This window comes from Pagrus major, chromosome 24 (assembly GCF_040436345.1).
Source record: "Pagrus major chromosome 24, Pma_NU_1.0".
Taxonomy (NCBI): Eukaryota; Metazoa; Chordata; class Actinopteri; order Spariformes; family Sparidae; genus Pagrus; species Pagrus major.
In genome coordinates, this window is record NC_133238.1 from 12,761,248 (window position 1) to 12,785,127 (window position 23,880).

At 41.2% G+C, this 23,880-nt stretch overlaps 1 protein-coding gene across 3 annotated transcripts in view; it reads left to right on the forward strand.

Moving 5' to 3' along the window:
• Nucleotides 1-23,880, forward strand: part of dmd (dystrophin) — a 169,539-nt gene that overhangs the window by 26,198 nt on the left and 119,461 nt on the right. For all 3 annotated transcript variants that reach the window (XM_073462661.1, XM_073462659.1, XM_073462660.1), the window contains exons 9-18: nucleotides 873-1,023; nucleotides 5,495-5,614; nucleotides 9,238-9,339; nucleotides 11,093-11,200; nucleotides 11,332-11,511; nucleotides 14,982-15,151; nucleotides 16,710-16,833; nucleotides 19,432-19,510; nucleotides 20,840-20,952; nucleotides 22,162-22,290. In XM_073462661.1, the coding sequence (XP_073318762.1) occupies nucleotides 873-1,023; nucleotides 5,495-5,614; nucleotides 9,238-9,339; nucleotides 11,093-11,200; nucleotides 11,332-11,511; nucleotides 14,982-15,151; nucleotides 16,710-16,833; nucleotides 19,432-19,510; nucleotides 20,840-20,952; nucleotides 22,162-22,290 (1,276 nt within the window). The remainder of the gene's footprint in view (nucleotides 1-872; nucleotides 1,024-5,494; nucleotides 5,615-9,237; nucleotides 9,340-11,092; nucleotides 11,201-11,331; nucleotides 11,512-14,981; nucleotides 15,152-16,709; nucleotides 16,834-19,431; nucleotides 19,511-20,839; nucleotides 20,953-22,161; nucleotides 22,291-23,880) is intronic.

Sequence of the window (23,880 nt, forward strand, 5' to 3'; positions counted from 1 at the left end):
TCATTTTAAAACCCTTTGCTTTACTAACAAGAGTGGATGAATAGAAGAAAGGGTTTGGCTGAAATTGCACTGCAAATTCAGAGAGGCTGAGAACTAAAGTTTTTCTTAAACTGGGTCCAATCCAAAGTGAACTAACAACTGGGCAGTTACGCTGAAGTGTAATTGCTGCACTCAAACTGGCACATGGATTGAGTATAAAATGCATCCAGTTGGACAAGCAACAGTTGTTTGCAGCCCAATGGCGAATTGGGTGTTGCCATGCCCACAGTGAGTTATTGTATCTGGGTTTTCTGCAAAAAATTATGTTTATCATTCCAAATATAAAGAAAGATTTGGGAATAAAAGCTAGGAGGAATTGAAAAAAACACCCAAACTTTATAGAATAGCTCAGGCCAAAGTGATTCCACATGCTTTTTTCCATCTTAATTTAGGCCTATGAATAAAGTTTAATCTCCTTTTACACAATGAATGAACCTCCCCACAGTAGACAACATTCATGGATACAAAGAACAGTGGCCTTTCTAATTATGGTGAATCCAGCGATAACTGACACCAAGCCAAATTTAATTAACAGTTCAGCTATCTCCTTTGATGATCTTGTTGATCCGACACAAAGCTGTGCAGCCATGGCCTCAACTACCAAATACCGCTCAGACAAGACAGCAAGGGTCTGTTGTAATGCAAGGGGGAAATAAGAGCAGGACACATAGCTTCTTTTTTTTTCCGACCAATAAAACCAGCAGTAGTCACTGCTCGAGGCATCGGCGTGTTTAACCAGACCTTCTCCCCTTCTGAACTGTTCTTGAGCAAGACTCTGTTTTTGATAATGGCTAAGCCCGAGGTATCAACATGTAATTGTCTCTCACTCTTAGACTCCACGAGGTCCTGATGGACCTGCAGCACCAGCAGCTGCAGCAGCTCACAGATTGGCTGGATGAGACGGAGGCACGGATTAAGAGGATGGGGGCTCAGCCACTGGGTCCTGACCTGGAGGATGTCAAGCACCAAGTGGAGGAGCACAAGGTGGGCAGCTGCAAGCCTGAGCTGAGTAGCTTCACTAATCCAGGCTTACATGTTGTTGTCAGGCTAAAATTATTCTGTTAATTGACTCTTGTTAAGCCCCAGCCCCCTTAGTTGCAATTGCTCTGTCAAGATTTTCCACTTTTGAACAATTTATGTAATTTGAATTGATAACAGAGGCGATTTACCATTTAAAAAACAAATTGTTGCTTATTCCAAACAAAAGTAGGCAGAATCTGGCCTGTAATATCTGACAGCTTTGTCACTGGCAGATTTTATCAGCTCAAGCTAGCTAGCTAATGAAGTTAACATTAGCTCCATGTTTAAAAAAGGTTTCTCCAGCTGACCTTTTAATGTTTTAAGCGATCCTGATTCAAAACGAGAACTCAAGCAAAAGAGTCTTAAATGTGAACTTGGTGGCTACATACATGATATCAACTGAAAGACTGAGGCTAAAGCTAACAGGTCATTTGTAAATTCCCCCAATCCAATAAAGAGCGGGACAGAGTTGCTAACGAATGGTCAACTCTAATCCAGCTAATTTGGTTTTTACAGTTTGAGGTTATATTTGTTAATGTTAGATGAAGTTATCATGAATAATGCTTATTTTGAAATAAGGCAACGTGCATAGAGTTAAAACTATAATCAGCATTCATATGACTGGCTGAGTGCTAACCATATGACCACACTTTTCTTGAGGCAGGTGTGTGTGTAGGGAAGCCTCCAAACAGACTGGGGCAATGGGCATTAACCCCATTTTATTTGTGTTCCTGCATTGTAAGTGATGTTAATGAGTCCTGCGTTGTTCCTCACACTGTTTCCACACCTCCATCATTCTTATACAATAAGTTATTAAGGCATAACCGACGTGTGCGCGATTGCTGTGTACCGATTCTGTTGTATGGCCAGTTTTTGCAATGTGAGTTCATTTGTCAGTCTGATTGAAATAATTCAGGTAATTTTCCACAAATGTATAAACTCTGGCTTCAGTTTGAAATAGGTTGACTCTTTAAATCAATGTCAAGTTGTAGGAAATACAGTCTGCATTTACTATATTTAAGAGCTTCTCATAATCACTTAGTCTCACTTAGAGTCAGAAACATTTAGTAGAGGTCTTCTCAATAACCTTCATGTTCAAATCTAGTCAAGTCCTTATTTCTGTTCAAAAATACAACAAGGCCAGTCTTTATGAAAAAATATGCAAAACCATTTTTCCAGCGTGAGAATGCATAATTGCACCAGCGACAGGAGAGCTGATACTTCTCTTCCTCTTTATTTCTTGTAAAGAGATTATGAGACAGTAGCTACAAGCCTTGGTATTATGCAGGTTAACCAGCTCTAAGTGCTGCTGCTGGTTCAACACCGCTCCTGTATTTGAGTATTTGGTTCATGTTAGAGATGAAAACAGACTGTCTAATCCTTTGTAAAGCTTCCTGCTGCATAAGATCCACACTGACACCTCTCGACAAATATTATTCAAAATACTGCTTTGGCCTCTGGGTCTGTGCCCAGTAGCCCTTTTCAGTAATCCATCCGTGCGAGCGAGTCTACATTCTTGGAAAGCTGAGCGTAACAAACTGACCAAACTGTTGCTTGGACTCAGGCACATTCTTCCATTTTCTCATGTCTTCCTATTGATATCATGAGCAGAGAAATTAGGGAAAGAAAGAGGCGGCTGCAGAAGGCTTTGCTGACGTTCAGGGAATAATAATGAATTTGTTTTGACTTCACTGCTGCCACAATTTGGAGGATAATAATTTCCTAAAGCTCCATCCAATAAGTTAGCTGCTAATTTGATAGCTTTTTATGATCTGAAGGAAGGTAATTCAGAATAATAAAAAGGAGGGTTCTTCATGCCTCATCTCATTTCAATATTTATACTTCAGCTTTCAACAAAACATTTAAAACCTCTTCTGCTCTTCTACAAGTTTCAATGCGTATGTGGGAGCCAACGCTTCAACCTAAAAATCATAACAACATGACCGTTAAGTTGCCGCTTTAACTTCAGTCACTGTATTCGCTTCGAAATGCCACTTTATTTTCGGTATTTTATCTATCTCATATGTTTCAATTGTACATTTTGAATGTGTTCTTGTTTAAAAGTATATCATCCAAGGTAATGTATTTCATGCTCTAAATAGTGCTATACAAATACAGCTGCTGCTTCCATCATTATTATTATTATATAAAAAAAGAAAGCAGCTGTTTTAAAGGAAATCTCAACACTTATACCAACATGGTCTTGGAAGGAAAATGTGAACATCTATATTTCCGTGACAACTGGGCTAAGACTGTGTGTGATTGGACCGAAAGCTTCCAGAACAGCTGCTAAATGGTCATGTGGACGCGCTTTTTCATTCTGTTTCCAAGAATGAATCATCAATGTCAGCAGATATATAATTGATCGCAGTGTGTTCGGTTGTGTGCGGCTCAGCTCTGCATTCGTTTATACTCCGTCTGTTCATTTGGCAGATTTTAAAGATTTCTGACAACTAAAAAAGCAACAAATTAGCCGACTGTTTGCAAACTCTTGTCAAAAGGTTTCACTTTCTTGTCACAGTAGGAGGCTCCGTCAGACTAGATTGAACACAGCAAACATGCAGAGGCTCCGGCAGAGGAGAAACAATTAGCCAACCTCGCCACTTAGAAGCTGCTAAAATTAAATCCACTGGTAGACACAATTTGGGAGCAGTGATGACTCCGACGTGTTGACAGTAGATGCAGAAATGTTGGTGCTTAGGCCCATTTGAAAGGTGCGAAACAAAATGGACTCCAATTGGCTAAATTACCACCAAATGTGGTTCAATTTTACCACAAGAGTCAGGACACACCGAACACAACACGCTGTCATTCACTTGAAAATCATAGGTTTACCACTGTAGACTCAGATAGCATTTCTTCTCCCGCCGCAATCCATAAACTCATTCTGACTGCGACTGCGACCAGTGGAGAACTCATTTTTAAAAAATGGAAGCTTTGAAAGGAGCTTTGAAAATTGAATCTTGGTTCCAGCAGCAGGGGGTTTAAACAATCTGACCAGATTTTACACCCCTACCGTCTTTCACATTTGTGGTAGCGATTTGGTAGTTTCAGTTTGAGTCTCCTGTGTCAGTCCTGTTACATTATACAGACTGAAAAGTAAAAATTAGTAGAAAGTTGAGTTTCCTTACTGAAGACATCCACTTCTATGTGGCAACTGGTTATAGATATTAAGACAGAGTTTGTAACTTTATCTCTTCTTTAATTCAGTTTTTGCAGTTAAAGCTGTTCATTTATTTATTGTTTTATATAGCGGAGCTTTAATTAAGTATTGTCATGTGTTGCTGGTTGTACACAGTCATGAGCATGAACATATAAAGACTATATGGCCATTAACTGAAAGCTCTGGTAGCTCCCTTGGTAGCAGCGTAAACACCAACACTCCCCTGGTTCTCTGAGCTCCCAGTCCCGACCGCTAGCTGCACAGCTAACTGGGCTAAATAGCTAACGGCAGCGACAGTTAGGTGAAATACTGTCCTCTATGAATTCGACAGGTGGCCAATTTTTACATATTGTACCTTTTAAATTAAAAATCTAAAGTGTCAATTCAAGCGTGCGCCATCATTTTAAATGCAGTGAAAGGTGTTGAAGTGTAAGTGATACGTTCAGCTTGAAGTGGAAAGAAACTGAAAGCAATTGTAAGCAATGAAAGCAGCAAAAAGTATAAGTTGTGCATGAACAGTGGACATTGTTGGAGTCAGAAAAGCTGAAGTTTTTTGTTGAAAGATGAAGATCTCAAACCTGAGAGGATTTGAAGTGGCAGTTGAGGTGTAAGACCAAAATCAGTGTGAAAAATGTGGGAGCATGACGAGATTAAACATGAATCCCTTGTCACAAAGAGTAGAAGAGCTGAAGTTAAACCTTCTGCACAATACACAACAGAAACAGAAAAGATAATAAAACGTAGACTGCCATTTCTGAAGATCAATGACAGGCTCGAAGGAGGTGAACTAATACAATACATTACAAAGGGCGGACGCTAGGTGAGAAAGTGAATGAGTATGGAGGAGGTGATGGGAAGTTCCAAAGGTCCGAAGATGGGCCGAATTTTAAAAATATGAAAGACGTGAAAAATCTGAATCAGTCGTCCTGAATGACCTGAACATTTTGACATTTGAATACAGAAAGGAGGAACTGGAGCCCATCAAAACGTGTCAGAAATTAGAAATAACCCTGTTTACAACTTGTTTTTGCCACAGAAACCTTCCATCTCTTGTGCTCACTGTAACTTTTCTGTTTGCCACCCGGCGTTAAGGGACTATAGTTGAAACATCGCTCTGTTCTGAACTCCTGCGGTGTTACAAGAAAACCAACCATGTTCAGCTCCTATTGCTTCCAGCCAAATTCATTCAGTCATTAAGTCGCCATCGTTAAAGCTGGTTATTGTGTCTTCCTGTTGCGCCGTACTCATGTGTATGCGTTCCCTGTGTGGCAGCTGCTGCAGGAGGACCTGGAGCTGGAGCAAGTGAGGGTGAACTCTCTGACCCACATGGTGGTGGTGGTGGACGAGAGCAGCGGAGACAGCGCCACCGCCGCCTTGGAGAGCAAACTTCAGGTAAGGACGTGTTCGCATTTAACACTCTTTGCTGATCACATAGAAGACAAATACCCTAATGGGCTAATTTTCATCTCCTTTTCTAAAAGTTTCTCTCTCCGTGCACTCATTGCTCCCTCGTCCTCTCCCATCGCTCGCTCGGTCGTTCTCGGCGGGAGGGGCCTCGGCACACTCCAGCTGCTGTTTTTCTGGGGGAATAGATTGAACAGGAGATAGTTTTGTCTTTGGTGTTGTGCAGTAATTAGACCTTGCCAGCGAGATGTGCTTCTGTGCTGCAGCTTTCTGCTGATTTTGTTTACTCTATAAGTTATCATCACACAGACTCCAGCTAGGAGCCAGACTTTTGCGGCGTGTTTGTGCGGTTAATTCTCCACGCCTGTCTTAGCCTCTGATGTATGAGCCTTGGTTCCCCTTGTTAACTTCCATACACTGCGAAGAATCAAGCTGAAATCTATTAAAACTGCAGCCGCTGATTTTCACTGCCGTCTAATACACTTGCCTTAATTGCACATGCTGTAACACGTTGAAGCACCGTCACACTGTTACTGTCTTTGTATGGGATGCACTCGTTGGGAGGTATCTCACTGTGAAATTGATTGTTCGAGCTGTTGATACAAGGACTTTAGATAAACAAGTATACCTGTGCTGCAGTCAGTTGGCATTAAACCATTGCAGATGGAAGAATGCTCGAGGAGATGAGGTCATGAACAGGTCACATCCTAAACCAGGTGAAACAATGTGGAGAACATGATGACTTTGTGTACTTATTATAGACTCCTGAGGATTTTTCTGCCGCCATTTTTCGTGTCTTCTCTGGAAGCTAGAAGCATTTTTGTTTTCGTGGTCACTTTCACAGATGCAGTTTGGTTTATTTGGTCCAGACCAATGAAAAATGTTCACACTGACGTATCACAAATGAGCCAAAAGGTGTAAACATGACAGGACTGATTGGACAGTTTCTACCTCCACTGAGAGTTGGTTGGTTGGTTTGTAAGCAGGATTACACAAAAACTGCCAAACAGATTTCTTTGAAACTTGGATGGAGGATGGGTTTCAGCCCAGAATAGACCCTGCTAACATTTGGTGTGGATCTAGGATTTTTTTCTTTAAAGGAGACCTATCTCTTAGACAGAAAACACTTTTCCTCGTCCTGCTGAAGGGCCTCAAAGGCCTCGCTGGGACATCATACTCCATCCTCATGTCACACATTTGCATCATTTCATGGGAGAAGTGAAGATAGCTGGAGGCTTAAAACACAACTGAACCAACTGGAGACATGGCGAGCGGTGCTGGCTCAGGCGTGTGTGAGCTGACCAATCAGAGCACACTGAGTATTTGAGGAGAGGGGGCCTGAAATTGACAGGAGCTAAAAACAGCTTTTAAAACAGAGGAGGGAGCCAATTAGCGTAAAGAAGCATACTTGTTCTTTTATTTATCCCTCTAATATATCAGGCGTACTGAAAGCATGCTGGATGGTGGATTACAGTCACATTACATTTCCTGACATGTAGCCTACAGTACGTTCTAACTGTATCCAGCTTCAGGGCAAACTATAATGCTAATCCGTCCGCACCAAATAGAAGATATTTTAACGCCAACCTGCAGACTGGATTACAGATGAAGGCTGTGCCGAAGGATCCGCACTGAGCTGCATACAGCATGATGAGAACTGTGATGGAGAGCCGATTCGCTGGAAAATGGGAAGTTGATGCGTGGAGGAAAAGAGGAAGCCATGGCGATTCAGTCTGATATCTTCGGGGAAGGTGCGAGGAGCGAGCGGGCCAAGGTAGATTTGGGCAGAGCCGGCGATACAGGCGAACAGGAAATGAAGAAATTTGTATAATTGGATGCGACTGAAACTCTTCCTCTGGGAGAAAAAGGTTTGAGAAGCTGTGGATAAAACTAAGCTGCTCTGTACTGAAAGCAGATTAGCCCAAAATGAGAATTTCTCCTCCCAAACTTTATTCACAAACTGCTTGCAAAGAGAAAGAATTACTATCTTGAATTCACCACATCATATTAAGCAATTACAATGCTGAGCACACAATGGTTGCGCTGAATGCGAAGCATAATCACACTTAACATCGTTAGAAACCTAATTCAGCTCAGTGTTTGACTTTCTGGAGGTTGCGCTGGTGTTCCCGCAGTGAACTTTATTACTAAATACAAGATAAGAGAGATAAATAGATGAGAGAACGCTGTGTGCAGGAATGTAAAAATGCAAATAAAACGTGCCTTCCACAGTTTCTCCCCGCTGTTGAACTGTCACTTGATTAATTACAGCCCATTCATCTTAAGATTAACCTGCGGAGCCTCGCTCTCCACGTCTGTCTGTAGCCGCTCGCTTGTCTCTCACTTTTTTTTCGGCGTCTCATTGTCTTTTCATTTCCTCTCCTGGCTCCCCTCCTCCTCTCCGTCTCTTCTGTCACTCTGATGACTTTGTTCACTGGACACACTGTGGGCTTTGTCTTCGCCGGTTAAATGGAACGGAAGAGTGTCTCTCCCGTTTTACTCAGCCAACAGCCAGCTGCCAATATGCCGATGCAGTAGAGTGAGGGAAAAATCAACTTTTACAGCTCACAGCATTCTGGAGCTAACAGACAGCAAAGAGCAAAGGAAGCTATAGGTTTATTAGCATGTTAGTCATTTATAAAAAATCCTGTTAGCAACAGTTATGAAGTATAATCCTCAAAGGTATCCCAGGATTGGTGGTTCAATCCACGGGTAGTTCCCCTGCCATCGCTTTGTCAGTGTGTGTTTCAGTAATTGAATCAGGGACAAATTATAAAGCAATGTGTCCATTAAAGGGAAATGAGCGCTTTATAAGTGGAGCACATTTCCCACATTTTACTTCGAAAGCCATCTGAGTTCATTTCCAGGAGTCCGATTAGAAAAAAAAACTGAAACTAGGCTTCAGATAAAAACGTTAGTGTCCAATATTAAAATCACTATATTCAAGTTGTCGAAATTGATTAAACTCCTTCATTAAAAAAGTAAAGTAAAAAAAAATATGTCTAATATGAAATTAGACTGGTGAAGTTCAGACAGCAGAAGTGGAGTCGACCTGTCCTCTCAGCTTTTGGTCTGTTCAGATGAGTAACTGTAAATACAGCACACTTGAATTTAAGTAACACTTTAATCTCTCCAATCTTAATTTTAAAACTCCTCCCGGTCAGATCTGAACACACGTTGGAAGAGAACGTGGCCAAAAGTATGTGGACAACTTTAAAAAGCTTGTCGACAGATGTTTCCCCATACAGAAATCATTAAAAAAGGCATTCCAGTTCATGAGAAGTCCAGATCATCATTGGTTAATTTCTACAGTCAATGAACTTCCATCCACTTGGACAGAAATGGAGAAATTTTGTTCCCGCCATCACTTAATTTCATGCCCTTCCACAGTCGTGATCAGCTCCGTCCGTCTGGGAGGAGAGAGGAACGTGAATCAAGCTGTATTTTTGGCAGCTCAAAAAATTAAACTGGCAAGTGAAAATGTGAATCCATCAGCCTGCGAGGCAACGTGATGAAAATGTTACACTTCCTCTGGGTAAATAATGGAAAAATATAGGATTGTTTGCGCTAATGAAGACATTGATAGATGATCTATGTGTGTGTGTGTGCAGGTGCTAGGTGACCGCTGGGCAGCCATTTGTCGATGGACAGAAGAGCGCTGGATTCTGCTTCAGGAGATTTTACTGAAATGGCAGCACTTCACTAATGAACAGGTATGTGCGTGTGTGTGTGTGTGTGTGTGTGTGTGTGTGTGTGTGTGTGTGAAGTCGAGGCAGGATCACAGCAGTATCTGCTGCATGTATAATGAGATTAGATCATCCAGATCGTGTCTACTCCCACATCCTGAAGGCTTTAAGGGACACTTTAAGCTGAAACAGACTTTATATTCATGGAAGGATAGTTTAAATAAAAAAAGGGAAGTTTGCACTAAAATGGCGTTCCTGTTACTTCTGCAGTGTAAAACAAAATACTTTACAAATAAAAACTTTGATCTTTGATGATGCAAGGGAAAAAGTAAGGGGAAAGTTCACAAAGACCAGGAATTTACACTAAATGTCATGATAATCCATGCAATAGTTGTTTAAATGTTTCAGTCTGGATCTATGGAGGACTGAACCTGGCAAAAGCAGAAATAAATAAATGAATATGCCATTAAATACACCAAATAGAAAATGAAAATAAATGTAGGCATTAATTAATTAATAAAATGTGACATAAATAGATATTTCTGGAGCTGATGGAAACTAACGCTACAGTTAGCAGCAGTTAGCCTTTACATTAACAACAACCTCAAAACAGTCATATTTATCTGTTACATGTGATGCAACAGCAAAAATATCAATAAATAGAGCACTGGAGCATCGTGACCCTTCACCTTCATACCAGATAGGACTTAAGCTACAGTATAAGTATATATTTTGATTGGAATTATTAATTAGATGCCCTTTTTAGCGACTCTCCTATTTGAAATGACTTATTTTCTCTGTCTGCGGTTGATATTTTCAGACGCGGCAGTCGTCATGAAGGAAATTAGATGTGTCGGTATATCCGATTTGCTCGTGTTCTGTGATTAATAATTGAGGAAGCTGAAATCACAACATTGGATTAAACACGATTAACTGATCAGTCTTAATTAGAAGCCATAAACTGGATTTGCATTGCCGCCCTCGGGGTCGTAGTCGCCCTTTGTTTATAGACATTTTAAGGCTCTCACACTGGCGTTATATCAGTGTTATTTTTTATCGTTTGGAGACACAAATTAGTGGCATTATAAGAGATTGTTCGGCTGATATTTTTTATCCAGTCACACCATAATAAAGTCTAGATCATTTTGTTTTTGTTTGCTGGAGCCTTACTGTTTAAAAGTCTTTGTGCATACTGTATATATTTACATTGTACCTCTGCATAATGCGACCAAATATGTGACTAAAGACATCAGGGGCCCATTTGATGAAGTGTGATTGCTCACACAAGTACAGCTTCATCGTGAAACAACCTCTCCAATGTGTTTTATAATGAGGGATCATTGGCTGCGATGGCTTCCAGACATCCATAAGGACCAAATTTAATTTGATTAATTATTCAAAACATCAGGAAATACATTGAATTCAATTTTCCCCCCACGTTCTCTGGCTAAATGCTTGTTCAAGTAGCACCGCGGGCTCCGGTTGCAAATGAACTGTCCGTACGCTGATAACAGAAATATTCACATAGTGATCCCGGGCAGAGGCAGAGATGCTGTCACAGACAATAGGCCCGAGGAGGAAGCTGCAATCAGGAGCTGTCTGTAGCAACAGGAGACGATGGCTTCAAGTGCACCTCCTTCCACATTTTCTAACATTTCTCTCTCCTCCTGTCTCCTCATTTGCCTTCTCTTCTCCCTCCACCTTTCCTTTCCTCTGTCTTGTCGTCCTGTCCTGTCCTGTCCTTTCCTGTCCTGTCCTGTCCTGTCCTGCCTCTTCACAGTGTTTATTTGACTCCTGGCTGACTCAGAAGGAGGAGCTGGTTCGCTCCATAAAGACCTCCAACTTGAAGGACCAGGCAGAGATGGTGGCCTGCCTCCGCCGTCTTGCTGTAAGCCAACAGATCTTCCTTCATTCAGCAAGAAGGATGAACTTACAGAAAGTAGCATATCTTACGTGTGTGTGTGTGTGTGTGTGTGTGTGTGTGTGTGTGTGTGTGTGTTTCTATGAATTTTTCACCAGACGGTGAAGGCAGAGCTGGAGGTGAAGCGTCCCACCATGGACAAGCTGTGCTCCATGAGTCAGGACCTGCTGTCCAGCGTCAAGAACAAAGAGGTGGCCAGCAAACTGGAAGCCAGACTGGACAGCTTCGCCCAGCGCTGGGACCGACTCATCCAGAGTCTGGAGATGAGCAGCTCGCAGGTATGTACCAGGTTGATACAGGTGTTTTGGTGTCCTAAATCAAAAAAAAAACCAACAACACAGAGCAGCTACAGTCCATCAGATCTGTAGGCCATCAGCCCCCTCGCCTGCTTTCAACCTGATGGTATGATCTCAGTCTGTAATTACACACACAGCGTGTTCCCATTAACTCCAAAGTTGACTTGTATGGCTGTTTGTTGTGTCTTCTTAGAGCTAGCATGCTAACTATAGCAACTGGGAAGCCTTCATCGAGGAAATGTTTGACCAGAGTTGTAGTGTTAGGTTAGCTACTGTATTGATGGCCCTCCAAACTGTAAGCTGGTTGCTTGTTAAACCACAATGTTTAGTTTACCAGTCAACCAGCAGAGGTCACTGCACAACGCCACGCAATAGTTCCAGCATAATTCCTGTAAAACATCTTGTCATTTGTGTAAAGAAAAAAAGGGGATAAAGTGTGTTCATCAGTGAACTTTAGAGGTTCTGGTGTACAGATTGAAACTTTAAATAAACTTTAAAACTGGCTACCCCTTTCCCGCATTTTTGGTCTCTATGCTAAGCTAAGCTAATAGACCAAAAAGAGAATATGCATATTCCCCAAAAAGGTTAACCTATTCCTTTAAAGTAACCATTGCCACAAATCATATTCCCCACACTACAAGGTATTTTTAAGCAACTTTCAAAATATTGCTTGTCATCATGAGTTTGCCAGGCAGCCAGCAGAGGTCACTGCACCCCGCCATGAAATAGTTCCAGCATAATTCCTGTAAAACATCTTACAGATACGGCATTTTAATTAGTGAATGCAGACTGAAACTTAAGATAAACGTCAAAACAGGCTAACTTGTTTCCCCCATTTCCAGTCTTTAAGCTAAGCTAAGCTAAAAGACAAAAAAGTAAATACTTACCACTGCAAAAAAAGGATAATAAGTGTGAATCAAACATGTACAAAGCCCATGAATTTAACTTTAGTGTTACCACGTTAGAGTCTGTCAGTTTTAGTCCTGAGAGGCTGGGCTGTCTCTCTGTCCTGACAACGAACTGATTGCACTTCATTTCATTCACTCAGTGTCTCGGGTCTTAATCAGTGTGTGTGATTAGCTAGTGGAATGAAAACCAGCAGGAAGATGCAACTCGGGGACTTAGATTAAAAAAGGAAACACTGATTAAAGAATAGCAGTTTGAAATAAAGGCTATCAAAAATTAAGCCACAATACTTCTTTAATCAGACAACTCGTGTCCTCTTCTCCAAAATAAAACAGCCAGTGTGCTCCTTACTGGTTTGCCAAACTGGTTTGTTTTGGTCTGCAGCCATACGGATGAAATCCTTGTAGCATCCAGACGCACTGAGGTCACATTTGTCCTATGCAGCTGTGATGAAACTGAGTCCTGGTAGCTGTGTTTGGCCTGAGGGACTGAGAAAATCAATGGATTGGCTGGGTGACAGAGGTCATGGAACAACCAGAGAGGTTTATGTGACACAGTAGTGGAGAATATTGAGGAGGCAAAGATGGAATCAGGACCGACTTGTGCGAGCAAACACACACTGATGAAGGAGGTGCTTTCAATCAGCATCGTCATACAATTATCACACTTCATGAGCACTTTTCTGAAGATGTTCGATTGCTCTCCCCCTGCTGTTCTCTCATGTCTGTCTGTAACTACTCACTGACAAGCGATGAGATGAAGGCATAGTGCCTCTGTGTTTTTAGGAATTTTGCAGATAAAGATACTGCTCGGTAATGTTTCATCCTCAAAGCCCTCCGGAGAGCTTCACGCTGAGCGTCGAGTAAATTATTGGAATTATTTATAAGTTTATAAAAGAACCTTTGTGTCCTGAAGTGCTTCTACTCAGGCAGCACTTTCTCTATAAAAGAAAGTTAAACTTCTCCTTTCGACGCAAGGTGTGAGGTCAAAAGCAGGACAGAAGTGTCTGTTAACCTCGATATGTTTATTTTTGATATAACATAATATCTATTTTATCATTTATCAAGTGTATTATACAAATGTAGTTTATGTAAAGTATGTTATTGTCTTCAAGATGCTATTATAAATAAACAAATCCCAAATGTGGATTATTCCATCACTGAAAATAGTCCCTAATAATTGCACCATTTCCTCCAGTTTGAGTCAAAGATGTTAAAAACTACAGTGCCCAGGTATTCAAGGAAATTACTGGGCCTTTTGTAAAAATGAAAATATAATATTTGAGATTTCTTTTGAAGATTTAAAGGAAAAGTTCCCCCAAAAATGAAAATGTGGTCATTATCTGCTCACTCTGATGCAGACGTAAAGTTTGGTAGTTGACCAAAGATTTCTGGAGCTTCACAACAAAACAGAGTCGCAGCATTATCCAAAACAACTGAGGTAGATGGGGACTTGTTATATAACGTTAAAAAAACAACTGGTGTATTCCAAGTCTCTGGAAGCCCTGAGATTACCGACTACAAGATGTAATATGCTCCAAATTTTGTTTCAGTCCAAAGTTTTGCAGACTTCTCTTCATCTTATGAGCACCATGTTGTTCCTTAACTCCTTCACCCAGGGGCACTGTTAAATCCAAATATATCCAGCTGTGTTTGAGGACTTAAAAAACAAAAAAATAAAGCTTACCTGGGTGAACGTGCCTGGTTTTATAATTAATATTTAAACAAATATAACATGATAAACAATTAACCAAAAACAAATATGTGCTCGAGTACTTACACCATCTGTCTTCCGCTTCCTCTCTCTCTGTCTCTCGATTACTTGTCCATTATAATCAGTCAGATAATTAGCAGGTTGACCTCTGCAGGCACACAGCACACACTCCACCACTTCAGCAGCACACACACACACACACATACGTTTCCATGGTAGCAAGGCTATCCCAGCAGTTGTACTTGCTGCTTAACTGTCATTAGTCTCATCCCTGCTGAAGCAAACACACAAACACACACACACACACACACACTTAATCAGAAGAAAACAGTGCTCAGAATGAGAATCAGCACACACCTTTTTAAAAAAAAGCAGCATCTCTGATTCTCACTCTTCCTGTTGTGCAGTTACAATCTGTCAGAGTCACAGAAATCCCAAATCGCTGCTCAGACAGCATCTCACAGCTGTCTGAGTGCACACACACGCACTCACTGACACACACACACACACACACACACACACACACACACACACAAACTCAGACTCATATCACAGAACACACCGTTGCTTATATTTTTGTTGCGGTAATGTGTGATTGATGCAACAGATCTTTGACTCGTCGCCTCTCAAGGACACCGTTGCACTCTGAGTGTGTGCGTCTGTGTGCGTGCGTGCGTGTGTGTGTGTGCGCGCACTCAGACAGATGCGAGAGTGTGTTAAGTGGTGATTTGGGATCTGTATGATTTTGACAGATCCTTGTAAACTGATGTAGCGCCTGCTGTTGTGTGCAGCTTGTCTAAATTTATTTTGTGTGTGTGTGTGTGCACCTTCAGCTCTCTACGGCTGTCAGTGCGGCCCAGCAGTCCGAGCTGACCCACTCTGTCACGGCGACCGTTACCAAGGTGACGACGAGGGAGAAGGTGTCAGCCATGCGCCAGACCCGAGAGTCGCCGCCACCACAGAAGAAGAGACAAGTCGTGGTGGATTCTGAACTCAGGAAAAGGTGTGTGTGTATGCGTGTGTGGGTGTTGGTGTGTGTGTGTGTTGCCCCTGTGAGGTCTCCCTTGAATTATAATTAGTTTCATAACATCAAAAGCCTCTTCTCTAACTTGTGTGAATGTTCAGTTTCATGCACCCCTTTCTGCTGTCCTTTCTCAGCAGGTAGGTGATGAAACGCTGCAGATACTGATAATGAGTATCTGTGATCGTGATAATGGAGTCCAGCTATGATAGTAGTGAAGTAGGAAATTCTGAAAGTCATCTTATAGTGTGTAGAGCAGCAAGTAACCTGAGCTTAGGATCTGTTGCGCGGTGGTGGCAAGTCACTCAGCACATTTATCCAAAAACTTTAATACAGTTTTAGGAACTTCTACTTTATTTGAGTATTTCCAATTTATGGTACTTTCTGCTATCGAGTATTTTCAATTGGTTGCTGTAGTTACAAGTCAATTTCAAGACCAAGAATTTACATACAAATCTCAAGGAATTGTTCAGCATTTTGGGAAATACACTTACTCGAAGTAGCTGAGAAAATGGATACCAGCCTCATGTCTGTACGCTACATGTAGTTTGTCACGAGTGCGGATATTGACACATTTTACTTGGATGATACACATTCTCAGAAAAAGTACATTATCTGTGCCGGACACTCATTTCAGACACTCGTTTAATCCTTGCACTTTTACAATATTTAAAGCAGTACCTGAAAGATGAAGCTTTCAGTGCTTTTACTTAAAGTGGCACTGCACAGATGTGACATATAAAGTCCGGCTTACTCATCAGAAAGAGTTCTAGTCATCCAGTGAAAGCAGTTGCACGGTGTTGCATGAGTAACTGATGACGTCTTAGTGCCGTCATCAGGGTTACCTCCGGTCTGGCTTGAAGACTTCAAACAGAAAGCCTTTTATACAAATTAGAGGAATGGAGTTTGAAAGATGTGAGTGTTTAGCAGGCAAACAAAAAGATGCAATTTAGTTGGATTATGGGAAATGTAGGATCAGGCTTTTTCAGCAAAAAATAAACATCTGTCATCCGGCAGGATTTTGTGTTAGCCAATCAAATGCATGCAAGGATGGCCACAGTAATTAAATCTGTCCCAGATTATGAGTTTTTGGTTTCTAAAGAGCCTTTAACCTCGTGGATCTGTTAGTCAAACTGAGCTTCCTGCATCATATTTCATCCTCTCAGCGCTACCTTCAACATCAGCACCAACTACTGCAGTCGCTAAAGTCAGAATATTTTAGACCCTGCTGCTTCGATATAATACTAAGTCCCTGGACTACTCTCTTCAGTAAAGGATCAGAATACTTCCACCACTGCAGGTATCTTAGTCTTTAGTGATTACATAGATAACTTTAAACGTGTCATTTTTAGGCTAATGTTAGAATAAAATGTCCTTTTGAGTAGTTTTCATTAATTTATATGGATTTATACATAGTTCACTGCAATAACTGACATAAATGGATGCCATGTTGGACGTATATTTTGTGTGCTAAACTATAAGCAGCACAGGTAACATTGTCAAGTACATGTCTGGTGTGTGTGTGCGTGTGTGTCCTCAGGTTTGACGTGGACTTCACAGAGGTCCACAGCTACATGACCCGCGGCGAGGCCATCCTACAGAGCCCCGAGTTCTCCGTCTCACGCAAAGACGGTAGCATTCAGGAGCTGCATGACAAAGTGCAGGTAAAAACACTGTGTGTGCGTGAGCGGGTGCGAGTGAGTGAGTGTGCGATGCCCCGCGGTGCTTAATCTGCCGCGACCTGTGATGCTGAAATAACAAGGTTCCATCACACAGTTAGAAACAGAATGAATTTTAGTTTTCATATGGCAATCATACCTGCGAGGACACTCTGAACTGTGATTATGCATACAGGACAGCGCTGATGTATGTCTGAGGAAGCTGGAACACAGCAGTAGCTCCGTGATGTCAGAGGAAAATGGCTGCTGTGTGAATATGGTCAATGGGAGTTAGTGACTGGTCCTTAGATCCACATATTCCCAGCTTATTCCTGTCTCTGTCTGGCTGCCGATTAGTTGACTGAACTCGCTGCACGCAGTCAGCCCAGGCAGCGAGAGGAAGGTCTGGCCAAAAAGTTGTCAAAAGTCACAAAAGGGGTGTTAAAAATCATTAAAACTAAGTTAGCAACACTGGTTCGGTGCCAGGCAAGTGGTGTACTCTGGGTTTTTGAAACTTTTTCAATAAAAAAATCCTTATCTTGAGGTTGATGAGAGCGGCGCGAGTCAACCAAAGCAGTGAAGTTGTGGGCCATAAAACCAAAACAAATAGCTGAAAGAGGCTAAAAAGTGGAGTGGAACTGCAGAGTTAGTGAAAATACTCAGTGGCTTCACCATTGGCACTGACCCCTTTCACTTTACATATAGTAATTCAGCCACTCTTCATATAAATATATTAGTTAGAGCAGCTTTACATGAACCAAATTAAGAGTAATGACATTTTCTCTGAATTAACATTAACATTAAATTTAAACACCATAATAACTCGCTCAGCACATCATATTTTTTCAATCCGTCCTTGTTATAGACACAAATGACTGCCAATTGCTCCAATTTTAAATTAGAGGCAGCAAATAATTTATATACAGTACATCCACTCACATGAATACACTCGTAATGAATAAGAAGCGCTGCTGAATAGATAATGCTTACACAATGTGCTGCTGCATGGTGGCTCACGATAAACAACTTAGGCTGTAGATTAAGCCCAACACAAACTGGTGTGACTGAAAGTCAGCCTTTACAATGTGCTAACAGATCATTCATAATACATGAGTTCAACACCATAACCCGCATAAACAATGTACGAATCTTTTAAGCACCGCTTGTGAGCGGGATGTAAACACAACTCCTGGCATTACAAATGACGCATGGTAATAACTGCAAACTGATTAAATGTATGTAGGCAGATTGTTCGACATCGCCTCTGATGTTGGTGGCCTCTTCAGCTTTATCTGTCAGCTCAGCGCTCTGCAGCAGCTTATATAAGAAACAGCATTAAATTCTTGCAGAACTCCACATGAGGAAGCAAAGCTAGTCTGGATTTGATCCCATCCACAGGATAACGGTGTTGGATCGCTCGACTGCAGAGGAAAGTTGGGACTAAATAATTTAATAAAGGCCGACTGATACAGGAGTGGATGGACTGGCATTTTGTTTTAATTTTTTAGTGAGAGAGAGCACAAACTCGTCTTCACTCCTTGACGATTACATTTTGTCTTGTATTGTGAATTTTGGCAATGCATAGAAAAACGCAGCGGACTCAGTGTGCAAGCTTCTGCGTGTAACTTCTTTTATTGGATGACAGAATGAAAAAACGCATATGAATAAAACAGACTTGGTTCGCAAAGGCCTTTAAGCTCACACATTATATTTAATTAACACATTATGTCTGTGTAATTCTTAGGAGACAGTTAAACAGAATAAAGGCTGGGAGCAGGGGGAACAACTCAGGAGTTATGTGTGAGCTGTGAGAATCATCTTTATTTAGTGTTATATCAGAGACAGGCCTTTATTCAGAATTTCCCCCGTTCTCGGCATAATGCAAACTCAAAACCTCATCTGTCTTTATCTTTTTTTCTTGAAGAGTTTAGAAAAATTTAAATTTCCACATCATTTAATCCAGATATTCTATGTTGTCTTTCTCCTGAAACAATCTGAAACTACCTTGAGTGAATCTCAACGATTCCTCTATGTGTTTTCAAAATAAAAGTCTTGTAGCCGTCCCTTTCCAAGTAGCTTTTAATGTTAAATTGCATCACGAATCGTGGAGATTTGAGAACTGATTAGGAGTTCCACAAAGAAGACATGACTGGCAAAATGTTATTTCTGTTAAAAAGTAATTAGTGCGAACAGTGTCGAGTCTAACACGACTCTGTTGTTCTTCTACCTTGCCTATATTAGTTGAACTATTCCTTTGACCAAAATAGAAACAATTTCCTGCTGTAATATTAAAACTTCCCCACTTTAAAATGATGAATGGCCCATCCGTTATCCTCAAACCAGACCATATTAGACCAGACAGGCTCAGGTTGTCCTAAATGTCGCAGCAGAATAAGATCAGAGGTGGATGAAAGCTACAGGACCTCATATTCTCTGGAAGTATTAGACATTGATTTTGGAGGGAGTTTTAATCTTCCTTTGTAATAAATAATAATTCTCCTGGTGTCTCCCTGTCTCTCCTTGTCTGTCTCTTGTCCTTTAACTTCCTATCTCTCACTCGTCCCCCTCACTCCCCCTCGCCACCTCTCCTCCTCTTTGCCATAGGCGATAGAACGAGAGCGGCCGGAGAAGTACCGAAAGCTTCAGGAGGCAACGCGCACGGCGCAGACCCTGGTCGAGCAGGGTAACGTGCACACTCTCACACATACGCACACACACACTCATTCACATGCATACAAACACATGCACGCACACCCTGTCTGTCCCCATGGCAACGCCTCCACCTGTCCCACCCTCTCGCCTTGTCTCCATAGAAACACTGATAGAGAGAGGAACAGACAGAGAGAGATGTTTCTCCTCGTCCGTCCTCTCCTCTGTCCTTGTGCGATTGTTGGGGCCTCTGAAAGCAGAGAAACACTCAATTTACACTTTTTCACTTTTCTTTTTTTTTCTTCATTCATTCCTGCTCCTGCTCTTAACACCACTGAAGCAACACACGCCAGAACATTACATAACTCACTGCTACATGATGTGAAGCAATGTGGTTCATTCGTGGAGGAATCTCAATGATTAAAGCTCCATGAACATATAACATAAGTATCTTTTTGGGCAAGTGACTTCAAAAGTTTACTCAATTTCTCAGAAGATATTACTTGAAAAACGAATTTCATCACTTAACTTATTACTCATTATTAAAAGTAATCAGTTACATTCATTACATTCATTCAAAGTCATTGTTTGGCTTTTCATGTTGGTTTAGTGACAAAAAGAGAAGATAGACTGTAGAAGAGCACTTCTATGCCTCTATTGTTACAAGTGCACTCTGTCTTTAATCTCGACCTCCTCCACTTCCTGGGTCACATATAATGCTACTTACCCAGCATCAAGCTTGTGCTGTTGTTTCCTTAGCAAGCTGTAATGGAAAAACAGCATCAGCCAGGTTCGTTACATGTAAATGAAAGCGGGACATAATTGAGGCACGAATACGGGAAGAAGGAGCAATCTTTGAGGCCGTTTGCGTGCCAGATGAGACATGTGAGCCAGGATGCTTCTCCTCCAGGTCCAATTATCATCCAGCCAATGGGGTCCAGTATGCCCTTTTAGAGAAAAGAGTGTGAATCCATCTTTGTACGACTTTAGCATTGATTTTTCCCTCCTGGAACCTCTTGGAGGTTTTCATTTTCTGGGAACTGGAGTTTTACGTGCACTTGAAATTGGCTATTTGCATTAAAGAAAAAAAAAAGTCAGTTAGCGGTGAGTGTGATGCACAGTGAGGCGTGTGTGCTCAGTGGGCAGGCAGACAAACAGCTTTCGGAGCTCGTATTTTGTTCAGAATATTGATGACTCGCCTCACCTCTCCTACAGATGACATTCACCACATTTTGTGTGCATGGATAGTGTGTATTTATGTCTGTCCCCCACAGAGAGACCAGTCGTGCCCGTGTGAATTATTACCGTGAATGTGTGTCTGTGTGTGACAGCCCCCTCTCTTTTCTCTGTCTGCCCCCTCCAGAGGGGAGTCGTGCTGATGACATTGCCCAGGCAGCGGAGCAGCTGAACCAGCGCTGGGTGGGATTTTGTGCCCTGTTGTCAGACAGGCTGGCATGGCTGGCTTACCAGGCAAAGGTATGCACATGTACTGCACATGTCTACCCATTTCACATTAATGACAGTCTGTAACCATTGCAGACTGCAATTTAGCTGTCTCACCAAGTTCAGTGTTATGCCATCTTGTGCTTAACTTTAATGATAACTATGAATGCTATACTGTATGTTTCGTCATTGCAGACTAGCGACTAACGACATCTACTTGAGTACAATTCTCTGTACTGTATATAAAATCAACTAATGATTCATGATGTATACCTGGATCGAGCTACTCGGTAGGATACGAAGTTGTTGAGATTAGCCCCCCTTTACCAGCTGCAACATTAATGATGCTTACAAATTAATATATTACTAATTATAATCTAAAGATGTGGTTATGTTAAAAAAAAGGACCCAAACACAGGAACTGAATAAAAAAGTGGCAGGAAAAAGACAAAGAAGGGAGGTGAGAAGTAAAACATGTGACACAAGGATAGAATCTACAAAATAAAACAGGAAACAACTAAACCAAAAAAACCCACACCATGACAGTGTGCAGAGATAAAGGGTGGAAAAGGACAAAGACAGGAAGTGGAAAGTAAAACAAAAACCCAAACCATGACAGTAATATGTAGTTATCTGAAATCGGCCATTCTACATAATGAATATGATAATAATAATGATTTGATTCAATTTGAGATAATTTAGTTACAGTGCCAATTTTGATTGCAAGATTCATAGAGAACTAACACTGCAAATTATACTAGGAACCCTTTGGCCTGGTGCGTTATTAAAAATATGACTTTGCATTGAATTAAATTAAATGGTCTGTGTTTAAAATCTTCCTATGGAGGATTTTTCATATATTGTGGATGCCATGCTCTATATAGCCATGTTTTTGTATGTTTTTCCACTGCAAACACATTATGCAGGTCATATTGTCACTTAATGTTTTCAGTAGGCAGGTAAAAAGCACAGTTTTTACTATATGTAGTCTCAAAATAACAAAATTGCTGTCTGGTACAGAGTGAGAACTGCAGTGTGATCATGACTCACTCTCAGGTCATCACAGGTGTGGATAGAATTTGGTCAGTCCGAATTATCATGCGGCTCAACTGCAAACTAGGAGTTTGTGAAAGAAGACAGATGTTGCGTGGGTGTTTTGCTTGTGTCTTTGTGGGAATCCAACGGAGGCTTTTCTTCACCTTTTATTCACATTGTGTGTCTGTATGTGTGTGTGTCCTGCAGGTGCTGGCCTTTTACAGCTTGTATGAGCAGTGTGAGCAGGCTGTGGACAACAGTGAGAACTGGCTCAAAGTCCAGGCACCTCCGGCATCTGAACCAGAACCGCTCAGAGTGCAGCTGGACCGATGCCGAGTGAGTCAAACAAAGAGTTTTTGAGTCCAAACCTTTTCAGGGTTATCCATTCTAAACATTACATGGGGCCACTTTTTACATGTGCATTCATTATTTTTTAGCATAAACATGAAATCCATTTGTTTTTTGCTATATATTATTTGTTTGTGCCATCATCTTAATTTTTTTCTTCATATGGTATGTTCATTTGTTGGTCTTGTTTAAATTTCTGTCTCTTTTCATGCATCTGTTTGTCACAGCTCTTTTCTGTAAGTATTTGAATGTTATTTATTCATCCAACAGAGACTAAATTAAATGTACTTCTTCCTCATTTTCCCATTTATCCCTTGTAAACACCCCTGTTCTTACCAAAACCGGTGCTAATTAAGAAACTGCAGCCACTAAAGTGTTGTATATTCTGGTAGAAACTATGCAAAGAATTGTCTTTGTGTTAAATAGTACAATAGTTGCAACCCAGCAGAAGCAGGGGGAAATGCTAGCTTGGCTCTGCTCTTTTCTTACTTTTGAGATTAAACAAACCAGATGTAATGTGCAAGTAAATAAGATTTAAAGCTGCTGTTTATTGAATTTTAAAAACTTTGGACAGAGCCAGGCTAGCTGTTTTAGCTTAGCCTAGTTGCTATGCTATGCTAAGCTAGTCTCCTGGCTCTAGCTCCATACATACATGAATGGTATCAATCTTCTCAGCTGACTTTTGGCAAGAAAGTGAAAACTAGTATTTCCCCAAATGTCCAGCTATTCCTTTAAACTGTGAGGCCTTCCCAGGAGGGCATGGGAGTGTCAGTTTTTGTGTCCTTCTTGTCATTTCTCAGTGAAGTCCTGAGGCAAAGACATGATACATATATTTTTAGACTCAGTATGGCTTGCACTTCCTGATAATAGCAGGGAGCAGAAACTCAAAATTGCAGAAAAAAGAGGCTTCTAATAACTCCAGACTTGCTTTTGAGTTTTCTTCAGTTTCAAAGTAACCCAGTGTTATTTTTCTATACATCCTTGGGTACACTGCCAAAAGGAACCGCTAAAAGGTAATTAGGCATACTTTTAACGGTGCCAATTTGGGACGGAGGACCCACAGTGCGACTCTGGTTTAAAGAAAACACTGCTTTAAACCAAACGTGTCTATAAATAAGTGGGCGGCTTAAAGAGCAGGGGTATTGACCATCGTAAAACACACACAAGCAGGTTAATTTCAATCACATTAAAAACAGGAGAAGAGAAGTGCCAGGAAAAACAAACTTCTGAAAGGAGAGTGGGAGAAGGACAGGTGTAATTATAGTGAAAGAAAGGACTTGAGGCAGGAAGGTATAGAGAGGAGCAAGCACCACAGACGTAAGGGAATGAAGATAGGGAGGAATGGGGAAATGGCAACTTTCAAAGAAAGATAGAAATAATAATAGACAAAGGAAGAAGGGGGAGAGAGAAATTAACAGATAAAACAGGGAGAAATAAAGAGATTGAGGAGTTCTGAAATTTGATTTTTCTTCGAAGATATAGCTTCCCCTGCAAACAAACTCACACAAACAAGGTTTCCCTCAGAAGTGCACCCACACATTTTCACTTACCCACTCACACATAGACACAAACGGAGAA